Source organism: Lissotriton vulgaris, chromosome 6 (assembly GCF_964263255.1).
Source record: "Lissotriton vulgaris chromosome 6, aLisVul1.2, whole genome shotgun sequence".
Classification (NCBI taxonomy): Eukaryota; Metazoa; Chordata; class Amphibia; order Caudata; family Salamandridae; genus Lissotriton; species Lissotriton vulgaris.
In genome coordinates, this window is record NC_141694.1 from 1,021,172,419 (window position 1) to 1,021,194,883 (window position 22,465).

The following is a 22,465-nucleotide window of genomic DNA, read 5'->3' on the forward strand; positions in this document are numbered from 1 at the left end:
TAAAGATGAGACCTCTTGCTCCTAGACCTTTCATCGAAAATGTCCCTATGTTTTCCGGTTGGGCTACCAGAGTGAAGCTAGCCTTTGTAGTAATTATTGCAGTAATTATGATAATATTAATGAGCATGTTTATGTATTTGGAGTTCCAATACCCCATGCATAACGTTTTAGGTACCACCACAGCATTACCTGAACATTTCTTTTATACCTTGCCTCCTTATAAAGAACGACATCGAGAGACTTATGTTAAAAATGCGCTCATAGAAATGTTGCATGAGGCTCCTAGCACTACGAATAAGACAGACTGTTGGGTATGTGGGATTCTGCCATCTGTAATGCATCGGCATGATTTGTTCATTTCTCTGCCTTAATCACACTTAGCAAGCTGTGAAGCCTGGTTTCAGTTACTGTCCCTTATGTATTTGCATTATGTAGCTGATCCCAAAAGGTATACTGAAAAGGACTATGAAGCTGTTCTAAAATACATAGAACGACACCAGGGATTTGATGCCAGGGGAATCAGGGGGAGGGATCTTTAGATCCGGATGCCTGTATGAATATGTACACCACTTATGAAAATGCTACCTGGTTAAAGGAAGAAATGTTGGATTTCTAACAATTCAATTCCACACAATATTTTCAGCATTTCCAGGATCGAAATGTTACTGATGATAAAGCAATGCAAGTCCCTATTCTGAATAGTACGGCTTCCTTTTGCATACAAGGAAAAGGTCATGTTAATGTAGGGAATAGCAGATGTAACTATACTTACATTTTGCATACTACCAGCACCCCACCTCTAATAACTCCTCCAAATGTGTATTTTGTGTGTGGCGAGAACGCCTTTACTTTGCTTCCTAGAGGGTGGGCCAGAAAATGTTACCTGTCCTTTTTGTCACCTACAGTATATATATAGCTCCTCCTAATTATCACAAGACACATCAGCTGTCCAAACGAAGTTTAGATTCTTATCGAGTAAGCAGGAGTGTTAGTACTGAAGGTACTGATCATACTGATACTGCTGCTCAGCAGTTTATGGATATAGCTAAGGGACTCTTTCCAATATGGGGTCCCATTTTCACTAGCAGAGATGTTAGACGACTCTCCAGGGTGGTGGAAAATGTAGTTCAAACCACTGCAGGGATTTTAACTAACCTCACTGTGGAGCTTCGGGCTACGAGGCTTGTATCGCTTCAAATTCGGATGGTGCTTGACGTCATCCTGGCTGATCGTGGAGGAGCATGTTGGGTGATCGGCAGCTCCTGCTGTGTATATATATTCCAGATTCTGCCCCCACTATACATTTAGCTATCCAGAAATTACACCGCTTAGCTGCGGAAGTCCATGCTGATACTGGTACTTGGTCTTTAACCGGGTGGTTCTGGGATCTCCTCTCCACCTGGGGTTGGAAAATTTTCATGATTCTAGCTGGAGCACTGGGAGTGGTATTTGTTTGTTGCCTATGCCTTCATTGTGGCCCGGCCTGTTGCTACTATTGTGCTACCAAACTTACTTCCTCATTGACAGTTTCCCGACAGACGAAAATTGAAAAGCAGCAAGTGCAAAAAGAAGTGGCCGACCTCATGCAGATAGATGAGGGTGTATTCTTAGATTAGGGGACCAACCTTTATATCTTGGCTACCTCACGCCAAAAGGGCGGTCTGAAGAAATATATTATCGATATCATAAAAATGTTGTCATGAGGTATCCAATATATATTATTATTCTGATAGAAACCTCTTGTAGATACACTCGACCCATGTATAACCAATAAACTGGGCCCGAACCAAACAGACGGCATCCTGATTTCATTTCCCTGGGCCTCTTTCGTTAAGTAAGGAAAACACGTGACATGTTGCTGAGCAGAGAGTCCGAAAGGGTGGCCTGGGCTATGAACAGAGCATTGATTCTAACTTAGGAAACTCAAGGTCACATCTGTCTTTCTTCTGTATGAGCACATTCCTGCAGGCGCCATGCCTGTACTCCCATGCATCAGAACTGAAGGGAGGCACCTTTACTGACCTACCCCCGGAATAGCTTGAGCTGAGTTTCAAATCAATCTATTGTGCCATATATGGGTCTTCCTGTTGGTTTCTGAGTTACTGTACTTTTCCATGTGCAGGGTTTCAATGTGGTATGCCGAAAGTATATATGCACTGTTTTGAATGTGATCCAGCAGTCTCCTCTGCACACCTTTGTGAGCTGTGGCGAGAGGAAGGCTCCCCTGCGTAGGTTACTTTGCAAAATAAACGATTGAACCGTTTCCATTGCCGACTGACTTATGTATGGTAAATAAGGTTATATGGGCTATTGGTAAGTATAGCTCTATGGTATTTTTTTTAGTACTTCAATATGTTAGCAAGCTGTAGGGCTGTTGCCACCTTTCTCACAGAAATCATACCTGCTGTTTGTCTCTGCATGACCTGGTAATTAACTAACACAGTAAAATCACTGTATTCTTTTTTAATACAGCTGTTTTGCCACATTGGCTTTGAAAAACATTTAGGAATAGTCTACATAACACACACTTCTTTTCATATGGGTTCATATTGTATTCATTGCTGCCAATTTATGATTCAAAGCGAAAAATAATGGATTTCAATTGAGGGCATTTGCTAAAAAATAAAATATCTGATCAAGAAAGCTGATGAAGTTATGAGGGCATATGTTGTTGGAACAAAACCATTCTATTTCAGTTTGGCTGAAAGGCTATTCTTGGAAATCCTGCGATCACAAAGTGAAGTATTGGATAGATTCTGTATCACAGGGTAAAATAATTGGTCCATATACATGGCTGTGCCATAGAGTGGCATGTGCTTGGTTAATAAAGAAAACTCTGGTTATATAAACTGCTGAGATAATGGGACAGTTTGGGATCTTTTGAAACATTTTAAGGTCTCGTCTAAGCAGGACTTGAGCTGCTTCTTCGAGACATGCTGTATTTAGGATATGTGCATAAAGCTCAGCGTACTTCCTGCCCATCTTTTTAATTGGCTCGTGTCTCTGTCCTTTGTAAATGGTGGCTTCTCATTGGTCATGGGGCTTTGTAGTCCCTCCTTAGTACCTCCCTGTTTCTTTTTATAACCCCGTCTAGTACATATGTTGTTACGCCCTAGGTTTTAATTACATCCTCAAGGCACTATTTCCTTAAAGGCCTTCAGGCAAGACACTCACTTGGTCCTAAACAAGGTTGGCAGTGGTTACTTTACTTGCTAGCACATTTCACATTTATTTTAGACCTTCTATACATTTCCCTTCATCAGCTTCACATAGAGTGCAACCTAATCCGGAATTAATGTAATAATTATTTTGTCACATTTCAAAGCTACCAATTGTATATATTGAATGTACTGTGGTACTATTTTGCATGGAACACATTATGGGTAGGGTGGATTTACCATATCTTCAAAGTTTATGATGCTTACTGAGGACCTATAGGCACAGCTTGAGGTACTGCACCTACACATCTTTATTAGACCTTCTATAAATTTCCCTTCATCAGCTCCACATAGAGTACAACGTAATCAGGAATATAATAATGATTTTGTCACATTTAAAATCTACTAATTATATATTTTGAATGTTACTGTGGTACTGCCTTCCATGCAATACATTTATGGGTAGGGTGGATTTACCATATCTTCAAAGTTTATGATGTTAACTAGGCACCTCTAGGCACAGCTTGCGGTACTGCACCTACACATTTCGTATATTAGACCTTCTATAAATTTCCCTTCCTCAGCTCCACATAGAGTACAACCTAATCGGAAATATTATAATTGTTTTGTCACATTTCAAGGCTATTAAATGTATAAATAGACATATCTATTTGAATGTACTCGTGCTACTGTCTTGCATGCAATGCAATATGGGAGTACCATGAGTGACCAAAACTTTGATGCTCACTAGGGACCTCAGGGAGCAGCTTGCGTTACTGCAGCAAAACATATCACATCTATATTACTCCTTCTATAAATTTCCCTCCATCAGCTTCACACAAAAGTACAACCTAATCTGGAATTAATATAATTCTTATGTCACATCTCAAAGCTACTAATTGTATATATTGAATGTACTGTGGTATTGTCTTGCATGCAACGTATTATGGGTAAAGCAGAATTTCCATATCTTCAAAGTTTATGAGGCTTACTAGTGACCTTCGGTGTGGCTTGTGGTACTGCACCTACACATCTCACATTTATATTAGACCGTCTATATATTTCCCTTCATCAGCTCCACAGATTACACTTAATCAGAATTATTATAATAATTGTTTTGTGACATTTCAAAGCTATTAATTATATATATGGACATAGCTATTTGAATGTACTTGTGGTACTGCCTTGCATGCAATGCAGTAGGGGAGTACCATATGTGACCTAAAGTTTGATGCTCACTAGGGATCTCTAGGCGCAGTTTGTGGTACTGCACCTACACATCTATATTAGACCTTCTATAAATTTGCCTTCATCAGCTCCACATAGAGTACAACCTAATCTGGAATTAATATAATTTTTTTGGCACATTTCAAAGCAGCTAATTGTATATATTGAATGCACAGTGGTACTGTCTTGCATGCAATGCATTATGGGTAAGGTTGATTTACCATATCTTCAAAGTTTATGATGGTAACTAGGGACCTCTAGGCACAGCTTGCGGTACTGCCCCTACACATCTCACATTTATATTAGACCTTCTATAAATTTCCCTTCATCAGCTCCACAGAGTACAACTTAATCAGAATTAACTCAATAATTGTTTTGTCAGATTTCAAAGCTATTAATTATATATATGGATGTAGCTATTTAAATGCACTCATTGCGCCGTCATGCATGCAATGCATTATGGGAGCACCATATGTGACCACAAGTTTGATGCTCACAGGGACCTCTAGGCGCAGCTTGTGGTACTGTACCTGCACATCAACGGCTCCACATAGAATACAACGTAATCAGAATTAATATAATAATTGGTTTGCCACATTTCAAAGCTATTAATTGTATATATGGACATAGCTATTTGAATGTACTTGTGGTACTGTCTTCCATGCAATGCATTAGGGGAGTACCATATGTGACCAAAAGTTTGATGCTCACTAGGGACCTCTAGGTGCGGCTTGTGGTACTGCACCTACACATCTATATTAGTCCTACTATAAATTTCCCCCTCATCAGCTCCACATAGAGTACAACCAAAACCGGAATGAATATAATAATTCTTTAGTCACATTTCAGGCGTAGTTTGCGTAGCGCCACTACTCAGAATTTTGGAGAAAAAATGTGGAAAGCGGGGGCGCGTCCTGAGGGTCCGTGTGCCTGGGACAGGGGTCCCTCGTGCCTGGGCAGAATCCCTGATCTCCCTGATCTCCCCGGCCTCCCTGATCTCCCAGGCCTTTTCTGAATCGTTTTGTCCACCACAAGCGTGAAAGGGTATGCTCAGATGCGAGTCCCTTGCTCACTGCACCATCAGGATTCAAGCAAGCCGGGCAGAAGACGGCTGTAATGCCAGAAACCGGTCCCCGGAAGCTTGTTTCCTTTCCAGTAAAAGAATTGGCTTGGTAGTTTGGTCTGCCCTGTTCCCATGATGCACTGGGCCAGGGACAGACTAATTTGCATGTAGCCAGGTTCTGAGCTGGGATGGTGCAGTGAGCTAAAAAACGGTGATGGATCAAGCCCTGATCTGTTGACTGGGTAGGAGTATTCTGCTTAATTCAGAAACTCTGTCCATCACCACCCCCTTTTCTGAATGGTTGGGTTGGAAAGCAGGGACCAGCCCCGGGTCCGCGGTTTGGGAGCCCCCGTCCTAAGGCCTGCCAAAAGTGCATCTGCCCGGGACAAGGGTCCCTGGTGCAGAGCCCAGGAGACCTGCAAGACTCCCGGACAGTCCTCCACCGGGCAGCTGGACCCCAGGAGCGCTTGCGGGCCTCCCCATGCCTGATGCCCAGCGTCGGGTTTCGGAGCCCCCCTGAGCCCTGCGCCCCGGAGCCCTGCCGCCCCGGAGCCCTGCAGCCCCGGAGCCCTGCAGCCCCGGAGCCCTGCAGCACCGGAGCCCCAGAGCCCTGCAGCCCCCGAGCCCTGCAGCCCCCGAGCCCTTCAGCTCCCGAGCCCTGCAGCCCCCGAGCCCTGCAGCCCCTGAGCCCTGCAGCCCCCGAGCCCTGCAGCCCCCGAGCCCTGCAGCCCCCGAGCCCTGCAGCCCCCGAGCCCTGCAGCCCCCGAGCCCTGCAGCCCCCGAGCCCTACAAGGGCAGGCGGGGCGTGAGCCCTCCCGTGAAGGCTCGGGTGGGCAGCTGGGAGTTCTTTCGGTCCCGGCCATCCTGTCGCACCTTTCCCCTCGGCCATCTGGTTGCACGCAATGCTTTCCAGTGGGGCGACCAGATGGCCGGTCTTCCCTGGAAGTCCCTAGGAGGTGCCATTTGCCTCCCCGATCCCAGCGAGGGCTCCAGGAGGTCGGGTGCCTCCATGCCCTGGGTCCCCTCCGTCACTCGGTGTGCGCGGGTTCCAAGAAAAAGGGGTAGCCTTCCTCCGGATTACTAGGAGCAGGGTATGCCCGGACACTCCTCCCGGGCTGGTGGTTCTCTGCCGGGGACCAGATGGGCTATGCCTGGGCAACACCTCCCTAGGTCCTGGGCTCCCACCTCCAGGCCAACGGCATGGCCGAGCTACTAATTGCATATATTGAATAGGGCTGGGCGTAGTTTGCGTAGCAAAACTACGCACACTACGCAGAATTTTGGAAAAAAAATTGTGGAAAACGGGGCCAGTCCTGAGGGTCTGTGTGCCTGGGACAGGGGTCCCTCGTGCCTGGGCAGACTCCCTGATCTCCCCGGCCTGGTTAAGTTGGAAAGCCGGGACCAGCCCCGGGGCCTGGGTTTGGAATCCACAGTCCTAAGGCCTGCCAAAAGTGCATCTGCCCGGGACAAGGGTCCCTGGTGCAGAGCCCCGGAGACCTGCAAGGCTCCCGGGCAGTCCTCCACCGGGCAGCTGGGCCCAAGGAGCGCTTGCGGGCCTCCCCATGCCTGATGCCCAGCGTCGGGTTTCGGAGCCCCCCTGAGCCCTGCAGCCCCAGAGCCCTGCAGCCCCCGGAGCCCTTCAGCCCCCGGAGCCCTGCAGCCCCCGGAGCCCTGCAGCCCCCGAGCCCTGCAGCCCCGGAGCCCTACAAGGGCAGGCGGGGCGGAAGCCCTCCCGTGAAGGCTCGAGTGGGCAGCTGGGAGTTCTTTCGGTCCCGGCCATCTGGTCGCACCTTTCCCCCTCGGCCATATGGTTGCACGCAATGCTTTCCAGTTGGGTGACCAGATGGCCGGTCTTCCCTGGAAGTCCCGATGAGGTGCGATTTGCCTCCCCGATCCCAGCGAAGGCTCCAGGAGGGGTAGGGTATGCCCGGACACTCCTCCCGGGCTGGCGGTTCTCTGCCGGGGACCAGATGGGCTATGCCTGGGCAACACCTCCCTAGGCATCCGGGGCTCCCACCTCCAGGCCAATGGCATGGCAAAATTCCCAGGACGGGGTCCATGGGTCCCAGGCAGTCCTCCCCTGGGCATCCGGGGCTCCCTACCCCAGGCCAACGGCATGGCCGAGTGCCCGGGACGGGTTCCATGGGTCCCGTGCAGTCGTCCCCCGGGCATGCCGGGGCTCCCTCCTCCGAACCAACAGCATGCAAAGTGCCTGGAACGGGTTCCATGGGTTCCGGGCAGTCCTCCCCCGGCCGTCCGGGGCTCCCTCCTCCTCCAGGCCAACGGGTGGGCAGCTGGGAGTTCTTTCGGTCCCGGCCATCTGGTCGCACCTTTTCCGCCTCGGCCATCTGGTCGCACGCAATGCTTTCCAATGGGGCGACCAGATGGCCGGGCTTCCCTGGAAATCCCGATGAGGTGCCATTCACCTCCCCGATCCTCGCGAGGGCTCCAGAAAGTCGGATACTTTTGCGCCTTGGGTCCCCTCTGTCACCTCGAGTGCACGGATTACAAGAAAGGGGGGTTGTCTTACTCAGGATTACTAGGGGCAGGGTTTTCCCAGACACTCTCTCTGCCAGGGACCAAATGGGCTGTGACCTGGGCAACACCTTCCTAGGCATCCAGGGCTCCCTCCGCCAGGCCAACGGCATGGCAAAGTGCCCGGGACGGGCTCCATGGCTCCCGGGCAGTCCTCCCCCAGGCGTCCGGGGCTCCCTCCCCCAGGACAACGGCATGGCCGAGTGCACCGGACGGGCTCCATGGGTCCCGGGCAGTTCTCCCCCTGGCGTCCGGAGCTCCCTCCTCCAGGCCAACGGCATGGCAGAGTGCCCGGGACAGAATCCATGGGTCCCGGGCAGTCCTCCCCCAGGCATCCGGGGCTCCCTCCTCCAGGCCAAGGGTGTGGCAAAGTGCCTGGGACGGGCTCCATGGGTTCCGGCCAGTCCTGCCCCGGACGTCCAGGGCTCCTTCCTCCTCCAGGCCAACGGCGGGGTAAAGTGCCCGGGATGGGCTCATTGGGTCCCGGGCAGTCCTCCCCCAGGCATCTGGGGCAGAGAGCTCCGGTGGACCTCCCCGTGCCTGAGGCCCAGCCGGGGTCCCCGAGCCCCCGGGAAGCGGAGCCCCCGAGCCCTGCCCTGCCCTGCGTAGGCAGGCGGGAGCAGCTGGGAGTCCTTTCGGTCCTGGCCATCTGGTCGCACCTTTCCCCTCAGCCATCTAGTCGCATGCAATGCTTTCCAATGGGGCGACCAGATGGCCGGTCTTTCCTAGAAGTCCCGATGAGGTGCCATTAGACTCCCCTTACCCAGCCAGGGCTCCAGGAGGTCGAGCACGTTCGCGCTCTGGGTCTCCTCTGTCACTGGGTACGCGCGGGTTCCCCGAAAGAGGGGTAGCCTTCCTCTGGATTACTAGGGGCATGGTATGGCCGGGCACTCCTCCCGTGCTGGCGGTTCCCTGCTGGGGACCAGATGGGCTATGCCCGGGCAACACCTTCCAGGCGTCCGGGGCTCCCTCCTCCGGCCTATGGAGTGGCAAAGTACCCAGGACGGGCTCCATGGGCCCCAGACAGTGCCTCCCCTGGGTGTCCGGGCCCGAGAGCCCCGTCAGTCCCACCTGTGCCTGAGGCCCAGTAGCCGGGGTCTCCGAGCCCCCGGGATGCCGAGCCCCTGAGCCCTGCGTGGGCAGGCGGGAGCCTTACCGCGAAGGCCTTGGGGCAGGCAGATTGGAGTCATTTCGGTCCCGGCCATCTGGTCGCACCTCGGCCATCTGGTCTCTCGCAATGCTTTCCAATGGGGCGACATTCCCTGGAAGTCCAATGAGGTGCCATTCGCCTCCCCGATCCCAGCCAGGGCTCCAGGAGGTCGGGCACGTTCGCTCCCTGGGTCGCCACAGTCACCCTGTGCGCGCCGGTTGCCAGAAAGAGGGGTAGCCTTCCTCTGGATTACTAGGGGCAGGGTACTCTGGGACCCCTCTCGGCCTAGCCAGAGCCGGCAGCTGGATGGGCCAGGATGCCGCCCTAGCCCTGGGTCTGTCCCTGGCACTGCCGCGTGACAGGCTGCTCTAGATGGGTTCTGGCCGGCCCAGGGAGACTCCCACTGATGGGGAGGGCGTCCTCCCCACCCTGGGCTCCGTCTCGGTCCTGCCGCGTGGCCGGGTGCCCGGGATGGTGTCTGGCAGGCCGGGGGGAGGCTTCCCCTGAGCCTCCGGGCCTGGGAGCCCTGGCTGGATCTAGGGGCCCCGCCGGGCCCCGGGTTGGGTGCTCCAGCCCTGGGCCCTGTCCCCCGGGCTGCCGCACTGCCAAAGGCCCAGAACGGGGTTCAATTGTGCCCGGCGAGCCTCCCCTTGCTTGGCTGGGTTCAGGTGTTCAATCCGGGGCCCCTGAGGGCCCCGGGGAGGGTGGCCTCCCCTCCCCGGGCTACCTCCTCGGTCCTGCCACGTGGCAGGGTGCCCGGCACGGTGTCCAGCAAGCCCAGGGAGGCTTCCCTGGCGCCTCAGGGCCTGAGAGCCCCGGCAGGCCCCGGGTCGGATGCTCCGGTCCTGGGTCGGGTGCTCCGGCCCTGGGCCCCGTCCCATGGGCTGCCGCACTGCCAAAGGCCCCGGACGGGGTTCCGTTGTGCCCGGGGAGCCTCCCCTTGCTTGCCTGGATTTAGAAGCTCCATCCGGGGCCCTTGAGGGCCCCTGGGAGTGTGGCCTCCTCGCCCCGGGCTCCATCCTCGTTCCTGCCGCGTGGCAGGGTGCCCGGACGGTTTCCGGCAGGCCCGGGGTGGATTCCCCTGGGCCTCCAGGCCCGGGAGCCCCGGCTGGGTCCAGGGGCCCCGCCGGGCCCCAGGTCGGGTGCTCTGGCCCTGGGCCCTGTCCCCCGGGCTGCCGCGCCGCCAAAGGCCAGGATGAGGTCCGTCGGTCCCGGGCAGGCCTCCCCTGCTTGTCTGAGTGTCCGCGGGCACTGGGTCGGAGGGCCTGTCGGGTCCCCCTCGCAGCCTCCATGGCTGGGGCCCAGCTGGGGCCCTGGGCCTCCGGTCCCCCATGCCCCGGCGTCCACTTGCTCTTTCGTTGGGGCACAGAGCAACCAGATGGCTTCCCTTTCGTACCCGGCCATCTGGTCGCACCTTTTCCCCCTCGGCCATCTGGTCGCACATATCCCCTCAGCCATCTGGTCGCACCTATCCCCTCAGCCATCTGGTCGCACCCAATGCTTTCCTATGAGGCGACCAGATGGCCGAGCTTTCCTGGAAGTCCCGATTAGGTGCCATTTGCCTCGCCGATTCCAGCGAGGGCTCCAGTAGGTCGGATACTTTCGCGCCTTGGGTCCCCTCGAGTGCACGGATTACAAGAAAGGGGGGTAATTCTCCTCCGGATTACTAGGGAGAGGGTCAGTCAGACCTTCGTGAGGTCTGGCGATTCTGAAACAGGGGAAGGCAGCACCCGGGCCTGCCTGCCGGGACGCTCAGGGGCCTGGGTACGCACCTGCATCTCAGCCCCTTGCCGATGGTCCTTTTTCTCCGAGTTTGCTCGGGCAGACCTCCGTGAGGGCCGGTGATGCCGAGATGGGGGAAGGCAGCACCAAGGCCTGGCTGCCGAGGCCACACTTGTAACAAACAAGGGTTCCCTGTAATAAAGATATTGAAACCCCTAGGTCAGGGAAAAGGCAGTGTGTGAGTATCAACCCAGGCGGTAACAAACAAAACTTGCCCACATAATAGTTATAGGACGCAACAACCTACTTCCGTAGAAAGGACAGTTTATTTTAATTAAGCAAAATACATAAAAATTCACCAAAGCAAATGTCTTAAAAACTTTTTTTCAAAGAAATATATAAAAAATACAATGCACATAGTCAAATCAGGAAATACATTAAAAGAAAATAGGACACAGTAATCCCAATTTCATAAGGACATGATATCAGATCTTGAATTAATTATAAAATATCTTGTTGACGCGCGTTTCGGCGACCAGCGCCTTCTTCAAGACAAAAGAGTTTTCAGGTTCTTAAATATAAAAGCATAATTACTAAATCAGAAGTACATTCATTTACTTCAAGACATGTTGAACAACAATGAATCATGTTTAAAATACAAAACAATGATCAAAACGATCATCTCAGCATAACATCCTATAAAAACTGTCAATGCATAACAATTGGAAGTAGGTGAAGGTATAGCGCGAGCCAAACGGATAAGCAAGTAATAACCCAATTGGGGAGGAAGATGGAAGAATACTGACTTCGGTGCTCATTTAAGGAAATAAAAGTAAAAATGCAAACACAGACTTTTCATGAATGTGCCTAGCCCTACAGAAAAAAGGGGAGAAACTTGTTGTTTAGCACTAGGCTGAGATATGGTAGATTGTATTTTGCTAAACGGTACTTAAAATGTAAGGTCATGAAAAGTGTGTGTTTGCTGACTGCAAAAAGCAATAAGTTTGAATATAAAATCTGAGAGTGGGACTGTGTAGTAGAGAGATTTCATTGAGGTGACTTTTGTCATTCTTATGATTCTTTTAATAGATTGTTCAGTGTCGTGGTATATAATGCCAACATACAAGCTTTTTCCAATAGAGGTAAGAAAAGAGAAGCGTTAAGTGGTATAGCTATGTCTTCACTGTTGAGAGAGAATAATGAGTACTAAAGAAAGGTTTTCGTTTTTCCTTTCTTCACAGCTTTGGTCCTGATGAGAACTCCAAAACTGATTGCGAGTTTCAAACACGTAGACCTTATTTGTTGAGCCATAACATTTTCAAAACTTTGTATAAAAAGAATGCTCCAACTTTTGCAAATTTGTCAAATTAAGGGTCTATGGCACTTTGTGAATATTGTAATTTAAGTGTAAATAGTATGAGGTGGTTGTGTATGTGAGTGATAGAATGCTTGAGGGATGTTTGACCTGTTCTCAGGACACCCCCGCGCCGCACGGCCACCAGCTGTGTGTGTGCCCCTGGCTGCTGCTCGCAGCCTCGTTGTGTCGTCTGCCTTGCCGCCTAGCTGCCTGCCACGCTGTTCCCTGCCATGCAGTTCCGCCGTTTTTTCGTAGTATATTTTTGTTTTTGCTGTATTTTTATTTCCTTTAGTATATCTTTGTTGTTGTCCCCCTGTGCCTTGCCCGCCCTGTAGGAGGGTGGATACCTGACTATGGTTGCCCCCAACTTTTTGCCTGGTGTTTTGCTGGTTTTACGACTTAGTTGACCTGGGACCCTGCTATTCAGGGCCCCAGGCCGACTGCTCTCTCTGTAAAATGGATTCCATGTACCTTAGGTACATATCTAATTGGATACTGAGTCACCTTATCAGACCCTGTAACTCAGGGCATAGGTGTACCCAGGGCCTACCAGGGGCTGCAGCATGTATTATGCCACCCCTGGCTGGCCATCTAAATCTGACACAACTGGCTGCACGACAGCTGGGGCAAAGTGGTGTAATCACCCTTTGCTGTAGATATAGTATACCTATATCTAACCCTAAAATGGACACATTTATTCCTATCAGTCACTCCTATGGCAGGCCTTGACAATCCTGAAGGCAGAGTGCTTGGAATTATGTGAGATGGTGCTCTGGCATGAGCTGAGCCCGTTTGCAGCTTGAGGAACCAAGTCCTAATAGCTGTTCCATGATAACGCGTACCATATACTCTTAAGTGCATTATAATCCTCGCGGTTATATGCCAACTCTGGTATCGCTTTATCAAAACATGTCGAGTAAGGTGTCATACGAATTGGAATACTAACCCCTCGACAATTCTGGCGACGGGGTTCGCATTCCACCCTTCTAGAGGGACACGACATGTATGTAACTGTGAACCCCGGTTAAAGTTAACTCAAGCCTCAGCATCACAAAATGGATGCTGCCACCACAGACACAAGTCTGACCTCCTGCTGCTGGGAGTCCTTCCAGCGAGGAGATTTTGGACAAAGGGCTTCCTGTCAGGGGCGGTGCTAGCACCATCCCAGACAGGGTTTTGTGTATCCTGGGTAGGCAGGGCTGAATAGGAAGGTGACTGCAAGTGGCACCCCTGTGCTCACTATGCATAGGCCGGCTTGAACCAGTTCCAGGGGCACACCAGCCCCTGAGCTGGGTAAAGTCCGGCATGGGAGAGGGGTGTAACCACCCCCCTTCCTGGTCCCACCCATGGGCAGGACCTAGTCGCGTGCCAGCCCCTTTCCTTAGTATAAAGATAGGAGCGGGTCCCCTTCCCAAATTAGATCATCTTTGAATCGTGAAACTACTTTCTACGAAAGGAACTCAAGACTTCTTCCTAAGATTTCTCCCTTGTGACTAAGGAGTAGTCACCCTGCATCTGCGGGCACCAACTAAGAACACTGTGGTTTGCTACACGTCCTTCCTCCGAAACCAGACTGACCAGCACGACGAGACCCGGCTTCCCTGGCACCTCTGACCTCTACCTACATCATCAGCCCAGCTGAGATTCGTGGGTGTGACGAGACCTCGAGGGACCGGCCATCTTCAGAACTGCACTACGCTTATCCAGCACGACCGCCGAGGGATCCTCGAGTGAGTGCTTTGGGGTTTGAGAAGCCCTAACCCTGAGCAGCTCCAGCACCGAAGTCCAGCCCCCCAGCATCCACGAGATCTGCGTGGGGCCCTTCTGCTCTTTGCTGCTCACCGCGTTGTCCGGCTACTTGCCTGCTGGCTTGTGGCCCTCTTGACGACGAACCATGACGACAACACCGCTGGTCTGGTTGCTCCAGACTGGCCCTTGCTCCCCTCCAACAGAGGAGCACCCCGGACCCTCCTGGTCCACTCCAGACGCCATTTTGAGTCCACCGCGTGGGCTTGCATTTGCCAAGAGTTGTTGCCCCAATCCTGGGTCCAGCGACGTCGACAGCAGATACCTTCGTGGGACAGTTCGCACCTCCATCCTGGTCGCCGACAACGCCTCCTGGTCCGAGAGACTGCAGAGCCCAGCGTCGCCCACTCACCTGGTCGAGGTGACTTCGTCCGGTGCCATCCTGGTGCCCATCTAATCACTGGCTAGTGATTTAGAACTTGGTCCCCTCTGCTTACAGGTATCCATCTTCACCGATCCAGGCTTGGGTCACATCGAACTTCATCACTGGTCGCCTGCCAGCAACTTCTTCTTTCAGGCTCCATAGACTGCAACGAGGATTCAGACGTCTTTTCAGACCTATGCAGCCGCAGCCCCTGGGCTAGGTAACCTGAGCATTTCGGTGCTTCAGCATAGCTTAACTATCCAAAGGTCCAGATCCTTTTTCGTTTCAGCTCTACCTAGTCGGATTCGTCCGATAACACTAACTTTACGAAATCTAGCATCCATAGACTTTGTCCCGCATCCCGCGTGAGAGTGCACACTCTGCACCCAATCCCCCTAGGCCTCCTGCTAGTAATCTGAAGGTTCAGTAGTACAGTCCTAGCGATCCCAAAGCCTTTGAGACTAGTTACTTACCTGCTAGTATTTCGCATTCCACTTTTAGAGTATATGGTTTTTCGTGGCCCTCGGGCATTTGTGTAAATTGTGCGACTTTCAGTATTTCTTTAAGAGCTTTGTATTGTGCTTAGCATCCTGTCCTCATAAAGAGTCCAGGGTTGTTGTGTTCTAAATAAATATACTTTTATTTTCATAACAACTTGTGTGGTGTTCTTTCACTTGGTGTTCAAGGGGTATATGTGATGGTATAACAGCTGGCTCAACACACCCTCTAGAGTCTAGCCTAAAGACTGCTCTTGTCCATGCTACTAGGATAGCTGGTCTACGGTTGACTTACAACCAATCATCAATAAGGGTCGTTTGGACTGATACAAAGTGCTCACTAGAATAGTGAACATTATATATCAGGCCAACTTCTCACACGCCCCGCTCCCCGCTTCCCGCCGCCGTTCACGCGGCCACGCCCCCTTTTGTTCTGTGCCCTCCCCGCTCCCGCATCCCACCTGCTCCTCCCTCCCACTTGTCCTTAAATGGCGACCGCGCGGCGCAGGTGAGTGTGACCTGTTCTCAGGACACCCCCGCGCCGCACGGCCACCAGCTGTGTGTGTGCCCCTCGCCCCTCGCTGCTGCTCGCAGCCTCGTTGTGCCGTCTGGCTTGCCGCCCTAGCTGCCTGCCTCGCTGTTCCCTGCCCTGCAGTTCCGCCGTTTTTTCGTAGTATATTGTTGTTTTTGCTGTATTTTTATTTCCTTTAGTATATCTTTGTTGTTGTCTCCCTGTGCCTTGCCTGCTGCCGTTCACGCAGCCACACCCCCTTTTGTTCTGTGCCCTCCCCGCTCCCGCCTCCCAGCTGCTCCTCCCTCCCACTTGTCCTTAAATGGCGACCGCGCGGCGCAGGTGAGTGTGACCTGTTCTCAGGACACCCCCGCGCCGCACGGCCACCAGCTGTGTGTGTGCCCCTCGCCCCTCGCTGCTGCTCGCAGCCTCGTTGTGCCGTGTGCCTTGCCACCCTAGCTGCCTGCCTCGCTGTTCCCTTCCCTGCAGTTCAGCCGTTTTTTCGTAGTATATTGTTGTTTTTGCTGCATTTTTATTTCCTTTAGTATATCTTTGTTGTTGTCCCCCTGTGCCTTGCCCGCCCCGCTGCCCGTTCCCGCCGCCGTTCACGCGGCCACGCCCCCTTTTGTTCCGTGCCCTCCCCGCTCCCGCCTCCCAGCTGCTCCTCCCTCCCACTTGTCCTTAAATGGCGACCGCGCGGTGCAGGTGAGTTTGACCTGTTTTCAGGACACCCCCGCGCCGCACGGCCACCAGCTGTGTGTGCCCCTTGCCCCTCGCTGCTGCTCGCAGCCTCGTTGTGCCGTCTGCCTTGCCGCCCTAGCTGCCTGCCTCGCTGTTCCGTGCCCTGCAGTTCCGCCGTTTTTTCGTAGTATATTGTTGTTTTTGCTGTATTTTTATTTCCTTTAGTATATCTTTGTTGTTGTCCCCCTGTGCCTTGCCCGCCCTGCTCCCCGCTTCCCGCCGCCGTTCACGCGGCCATGCCCCCTTTTGTTCTGTGCCCTCCCCGCTCCCGCCTCCCAGCTGCTCCTCCCTCCCACTTGTCCTTAAATGGCGACCGCGCGACGCAGGTGAGTGTGACCTGTTCTCAGGACACCCCCGCGCCGCACGGCCACCAGCTGTGTGTGTGCCCCTCGCCCCTCGCCCCTCGCTGCTGCTCGCAGCCTCGTTGTGCCGTCTGCCTTGCCGCCCTAGCTGCCTGCCTCGCTGTTCCCTGCCCTGCAGTTCCACCGTTTTTTCGTAGTATATTATTGTTTTTGCTGTATTTTTATTTCCTTTAGTATATCTTTGTTGTTCTCCCCCTGTGCCTTGCCCGCCCTGCTCCCCGCTTCCCGCCGCCGTTCACGCGGCCATGCCCCCTTTTGTTCTGTGCCCTCCCCGCTCCCGCCTCCCAGCTGCTACTCCCTCCCACTTAGCCTTAAATGGCGACCGCGCGGACGCGCAGCGGTCACGCGCAGCGGATGCGCCGATTGCGCGCCGAAGGCAAGCCCGTCCGCGCCTGGACCCCTGGTCCCCACCGATGCAAGACGACCCGACAGACCTACGACGCCGCTGCCCTCAACGCACTCAATGCCAGCCGGAACCCCACCTGCTGCCGGGCCGCCCCGAAACGCATTCATGGACCCTTCACCTGCAGAACCTGCAAGTTAACCTGCCTCCGAACCTGCACCGCGCCCGCCAAGCCAAACACCAGCAGCAACCTCAAGTGCATCCTGCTCAACACCCGCTCCGTTCACAGACACGCCGTGGAACTCTGGAACCTCCTCGACACAACATCACCAGACATCGCCTTCCTCACGGAAACCTGGATGAACTCCTCCTCAGCCCCCGACATCGCCAACGCCATCCCGGACAGGTACAAGATCATCAGGAGGGACCGCGTCAACCAGACCGGAGGAGGCATCGCCATCGTCCACAAGAACACCATCCGCATCACGACCGACTCCAACGACACCTTCGCCGCCGCCGAGCACCTCCACTTCCAGATTCGCACCGACCCAAAGACGACCCTCAGAGACACCCTCATCTACAGACCCCCGGGACCACGCACACAATTCAGCGAAGACATCACGGACTTCATCAGCCCACACGCCCTCCCCTACGCCGACTACATCCTCCTAGGGGACCTCAACTTCCACCTGGACAACAAGGACCGCAACACCGCCGCCCTGCTGGACAACCTCGCGAACCTCGGACTCAAGCAACTGGTCAACACCCCCACCCACTACGCTGGCCACACGCTTGATCCCGTCTTCTCATCCAGCAAGCACATCACCTTCAGCCACTCCACCGGACTCCACTGGACCGACCACAGCTGCGTCCACTTCAGCTTCAGAAAAACCACAACCCACCACCACCCACAACAGGTTCCTCACAGAAGCTGGAGCAAGATCACCACCGACCAGCTCACCACCTCACTCAGCCAGAACCCACCTGCCAGCACAACGGACCCCAATGAAGCAGCCCGCAACTTCACGCAGTGGCTGACCGCCTGCGCCGACGACCTCGCACCACTAAGGAACCCTCCCAGCAGACCCAGAAGCAAGAAGGCCCCCTGGTTCACCGACGAACTCAAGGACTCCAAGAAGACCTGCCGCACCCTCGAGAAAGCCTGGCTCCTCGATTAGACCGCTGACAACATGACCGCCCTCAAACACGCCACCCGCAAGCACCACCAGCTCATCCGCACCACCAAGAAGAAAGCACTGAAGGAACGACTGGACAACAACGCCCACAACAGCAAGGAACTCTTCAGCATCGTCAAGGAGTTCCCCAACCCCAGCACCGGCAACAACGACATCACTCCTTCACAGGATCTCTGCGACTCCCTCGCCTCGTTCTTCCACCGCAAGATTGCCGACATCCACAACAGTTTCGGCGCACCATCCACGCACCCAACCGTCGAACCAACGCACCCCAACGCCACCCTCCGCACATGGACCACGGTGACCACCGAAGACACAGCCCGCACGATGAACACCATCCACTCCGGATCTCCAACCGACCCCTGCCCCCACCACGTCTTCAACAAGGCCGACTCCACCATCGCACCCCAACTCCGGGACGTCATCAACACCTCCTTCAACACCGCCACCTTCCCGGAGAGCTGGAAGCATGCCGAGCTCAGCGCCCTACTGAAGAAACCAACAGCAGACACCACCGACCTCAAAAACTTCCGCCCCATCTCGCTCCTTCCTTTTCCTGCCAAAGTCATCGAGAAGATCGTCAACAGACATCTTGCCGACTTCCTCGAGACGAACGGATCCTTCGACCCCTCGCAGTCCGGTTTCAGAGCCAACCACAGCACCGAGACCGCCCTCATCGCAACAACGGACGACATCCGAGCCCTGCTCGACAACGGGGATACAGCGGCACTCATCCTCCTGGACCTTTCTGCAGCGTTCGACACTGTCTGCCACTGCACCCTAGTCCAACGCCTCAGCAACACCAGCATCCAAGAGAAGGCACTGGAGTGGATCATCTCGTTCCTCGCCGGAAGAACACAGAGAGTCCGCCTTCCCCCGTTTCGTTCCGAGGCCACCGAAGTCATCTGCGGCGTCCCGCAAGGATCATCACTCAGCCCCACCCTCTTCAACGTCTACATGAGACCCCTTGCTGCCATCGCACGCCAACACAACCTCAACATCATTTCCTACGCCGACGACACCCAGCTGATCCTCTCCCTCACCAGAGACCCCGACACCGCCAGAACCAGCCTACACGAAGGGATGAAAGATGTCGCCGAGTGGATGAAGAACAGCCGCCTGAAACTGAACTCAGACAAGACGGAAGTCCTCATCCTGGGACCATCGCCCTCCGCATGGGACGACTCCTGGTGGCCCCCAGCCCTGGGCACCGCTCCCAAGCCAACAGACCACGCACGCAACCTGGGCTTCATCCTGGACTCCTCCCTCTCGATGACCAGACAAGTCAACGCCGTCTCCTCATCATGCTTTCACACCCTTCGCATGCTTCGCAAGATCTTCCGATGGATCCCGACCGAAACCAGGAAGACGGTCACCTAGGCCCTCGTCACCAGCCGACTGGACTACGGAAACACCATCTACGCCGGAACCACAGCCAAGCTACAGAAAAGACTCCAACGCATCCAGAACGCCTCCGCCCGACTCATCCTGGACATCCCCCGACGCAGCCACATCTCCAGCCACCTGAGGGACCTGCACTGGCTCCCCGTCAACAAGAGGATCACGTTCAGACTCCTCACCCACGCACACAAGTCCCTCCATGACCTGGGCCCCAAGTACCTCAACGACCGCCTGACCTTCTACACGCCCACCCGCCAGCTACGGTCTACTAGCCTCGCCCTCGCCGCCGTACCACGCATCCGAAGAGCCACCGCCGGAGGCAGATCCTTCTCCTACCTGGCGGCCAAGACATGGAACTCCCTGCGCATCCACCTTCGGCTGACCCAGGACCACCTCGCCTTCAGGAGACAATTCAAGCCCTGGCTGTTCGAGCAGTAGCGGACCCCTTCCCCCAAGCGCCTTGAGACCCTTCCGGGTGAGTAGTGCGCTGTACAAGTGTTATGATTGATTGATTGATGAAGTTACTGTGAGTATGGAATGAATATGAATGTGTAGAGGGGAATGTTTTGTGAAAAAATTTGAACAATGTTTTGTATTTTTTTGTATAGATGTTCTTGAAATGTAAATTTGGTGAAATTTAACCAAGAAAATGAATCTAAAATAAAAGAATAAACAAAAAAGATTAATTCTGACAAAAAGTTGTGATTCTACATATTGTTTAATTCGTATGTATTGAGAAATAAGAACAAGAGTAAGGAGAACAGTATTGGCATTATTTTTGTTTGGCATTAGTGTTTGCTCTATGACATTACTGTGGCTCCTGTTTGTTAGTAATTAGATTTCATTACTTCTTTTATCGTTTATACTCCTGTGAACGCTTCAAGTATGTATATTATGTAATGGTTGATCCCTGTTGTCCAACTGTAAACACAAGACATGTCTTTATTAAAAGGTATAACTCTATAATTACAACAATACATTTTTATTTTTTTTTAAAACATCTTAACCCTCTGCATTTGTGTTTTGAAAATTGAAAGTGACATAAGTGCCCTTTCTGGCAGGTCCCTTAATGTTTTTTTTTTAAACCATTAGCAAGTACATTTGGAGGCATGCAGTGTAAGCAGATTTTTTTCGGGGTACATTTTAGAGGTTATTGCAAAAGCAAGTAGAATGAAGATGACAGCTTATTGAACCCAGAGATAAATTTCAAGGATGAGTTAGCAGCAAACACTTCATAATGGCCAAAGCTGTGTTATGAAAATTACCTTATTCAAATGTGCAAATAATTCAACCTATATTGCTGCTGTTTATTTGTAATATATATTGCTTACTTGCAAAGGTGGACTAAGACAATCTCTTATAATTTCTTGAAGGTTTGGCTCATGTAGTACTTTAAAAACTTGCTTCCTTTCTTGCAATGTTCTTGTAGGAGATAAAACATACACAAGGAGTCGTCCAAGCTGCATGCGAAAAATATTCTTACAGGCCGATAACATAGCTTTCCACTGTTTTCTACTGACATTTATACCTTCACCCTAGGAAATAAAAAACAAAGGGATAAAAAAGTGTAAATTACCTGTAGGCAATTAAAACGTCTAGCAACATTTAAGCATTAACTAAATTCCCATAAAACATTTTGGCAAATTGCTGGACAAATGATTTTATAATGTTGAGTAATGAAAAAAAAAATAACCTTGCAATTAATTGCTTTAAATATTGATAGTTGCAGCAGGGGAAGGCGCTTGACCACGATCGCAGCTCAATGATGAGGCTCTGTAAAACCGCTGCTTCTTTCGACCCTTTGCGGCCATGGACTCCTTGAGGCATGGATTCTGCAGATCTCTGGTGAGGAGGACCAGGAGTGACCTTTGATGTCTTTTTAGGTCGAGGGGAAAGAGGCATAATCACCATTGCATTTGTTAACAGACGCAGTGAGCCCAGCATTAGAAGCTGTAAAGGGAGTAGCAACTCACACCGGAGACATGAGCAGAGCCATGACTCAAGTTCAAGTTCAAGAATTTATATAGCGCACTACTCACCTAGAGGGTCTCAAGGCGCTTGGGGATGGGGTTCATTATTTATCGAATAGCCAGGTTTTAAGTTCTTTTCTGAAGGAGATGTGGTTCTGTGTAAGGTGGAGGTGGGTGGGGAGTAAGTTCCAGGTCTTGGCCGCCAAGTAGGAGAAGGATCTACCTCCCATGGTGAATCTTTGGATACGTGGAATTGCGACGAGGCCTTGATTGGAGGATCTTAATTGGCGGGTGGGTGTGTAGAAGGATAGTCGAGTGTTGAGGCATTCGGGCCCTAGTTTGTAGAGGGCCTTGTGTGCGTGGGTGAGGAGACGGAATGTTATTCTCTTGTTGACGGGGAGCCAGTGGAGGTCTTTCAGGTGGCCGGTAATGTGATTTTGGCGAGGGATGTCCAAAATGAGTCTCGCTGATGCGTTTTGGATACGTTGGAGTTTTTTCAGTAATTTGGCTGTAATTCCGGCGTAGAGGGTGTTTCCGTAGTCCAGTCGACTCGTGACTAGTGCGTGGGTGACAGTTTTTCTTGTCTCGGAGGGGATCCAACAGAAGATTTTTTTGAGCATACGAAGTACGTTGAAGCAGGAGGATGAGACAGTGTTGACTTGTCTGGTCATCGAGAGTGAGGAATCTAGGATGAAGCCCAGGTCGCGTGCGTGATCTGTGGGTGCTGTGCCCAGAGCCGAAGGCCACCATGAGTCGTCCCAGGCAGAGGGGGATGATCCTAGGATGAGCACCTCCGTTTTGTCTGAGTTAAGTTTTAGGGGGCTGTTTTTCATCCATTCGGCTACTTCTTTCATACCTTCGTGAAGATTGGTTTTGGCGAAGTTAGGGTCTTTGGTGAGGGAAAGGATCAGCTGGGTGTCGTCAGCGTAGGAGATGATGTTAAGGTTGTGTTGACGCGCGATGGATGCGAGTGGACTCATGTAAACGTTGAAGAGGGTGGGACTGAGTGATGATCCTTGTGGTACACAGCAAATGACTTCGGTGGCCTCTGATTTGCATGGG

General features: G+C 52.5%; 1 protein-coding gene across 3 annotated transcripts in view; it reads right to left on the minus strand.

The window, feature by feature from the left end:
- LYST (lysosomal trafficking regulator) overlaps positions 1–22,465 on the minus strand; it is a 4,348,576-nt gene that overhangs the window by 1,983,194 nt on the left and 2,342,917 nt on the right. For all 3 annotated transcript variants that reach the window (XM_086927077.1, XM_086927076.1, XM_086927078.1), the window contains one exon: positions 20,765–20,968. In XM_086927077.1, the coding sequence (XP_086783203.1) occupies positions 20,765–20,968 (204 nt within the window). The remainder of the gene's footprint in view (positions 1–20,764; positions 20,969–22,465) is intronic.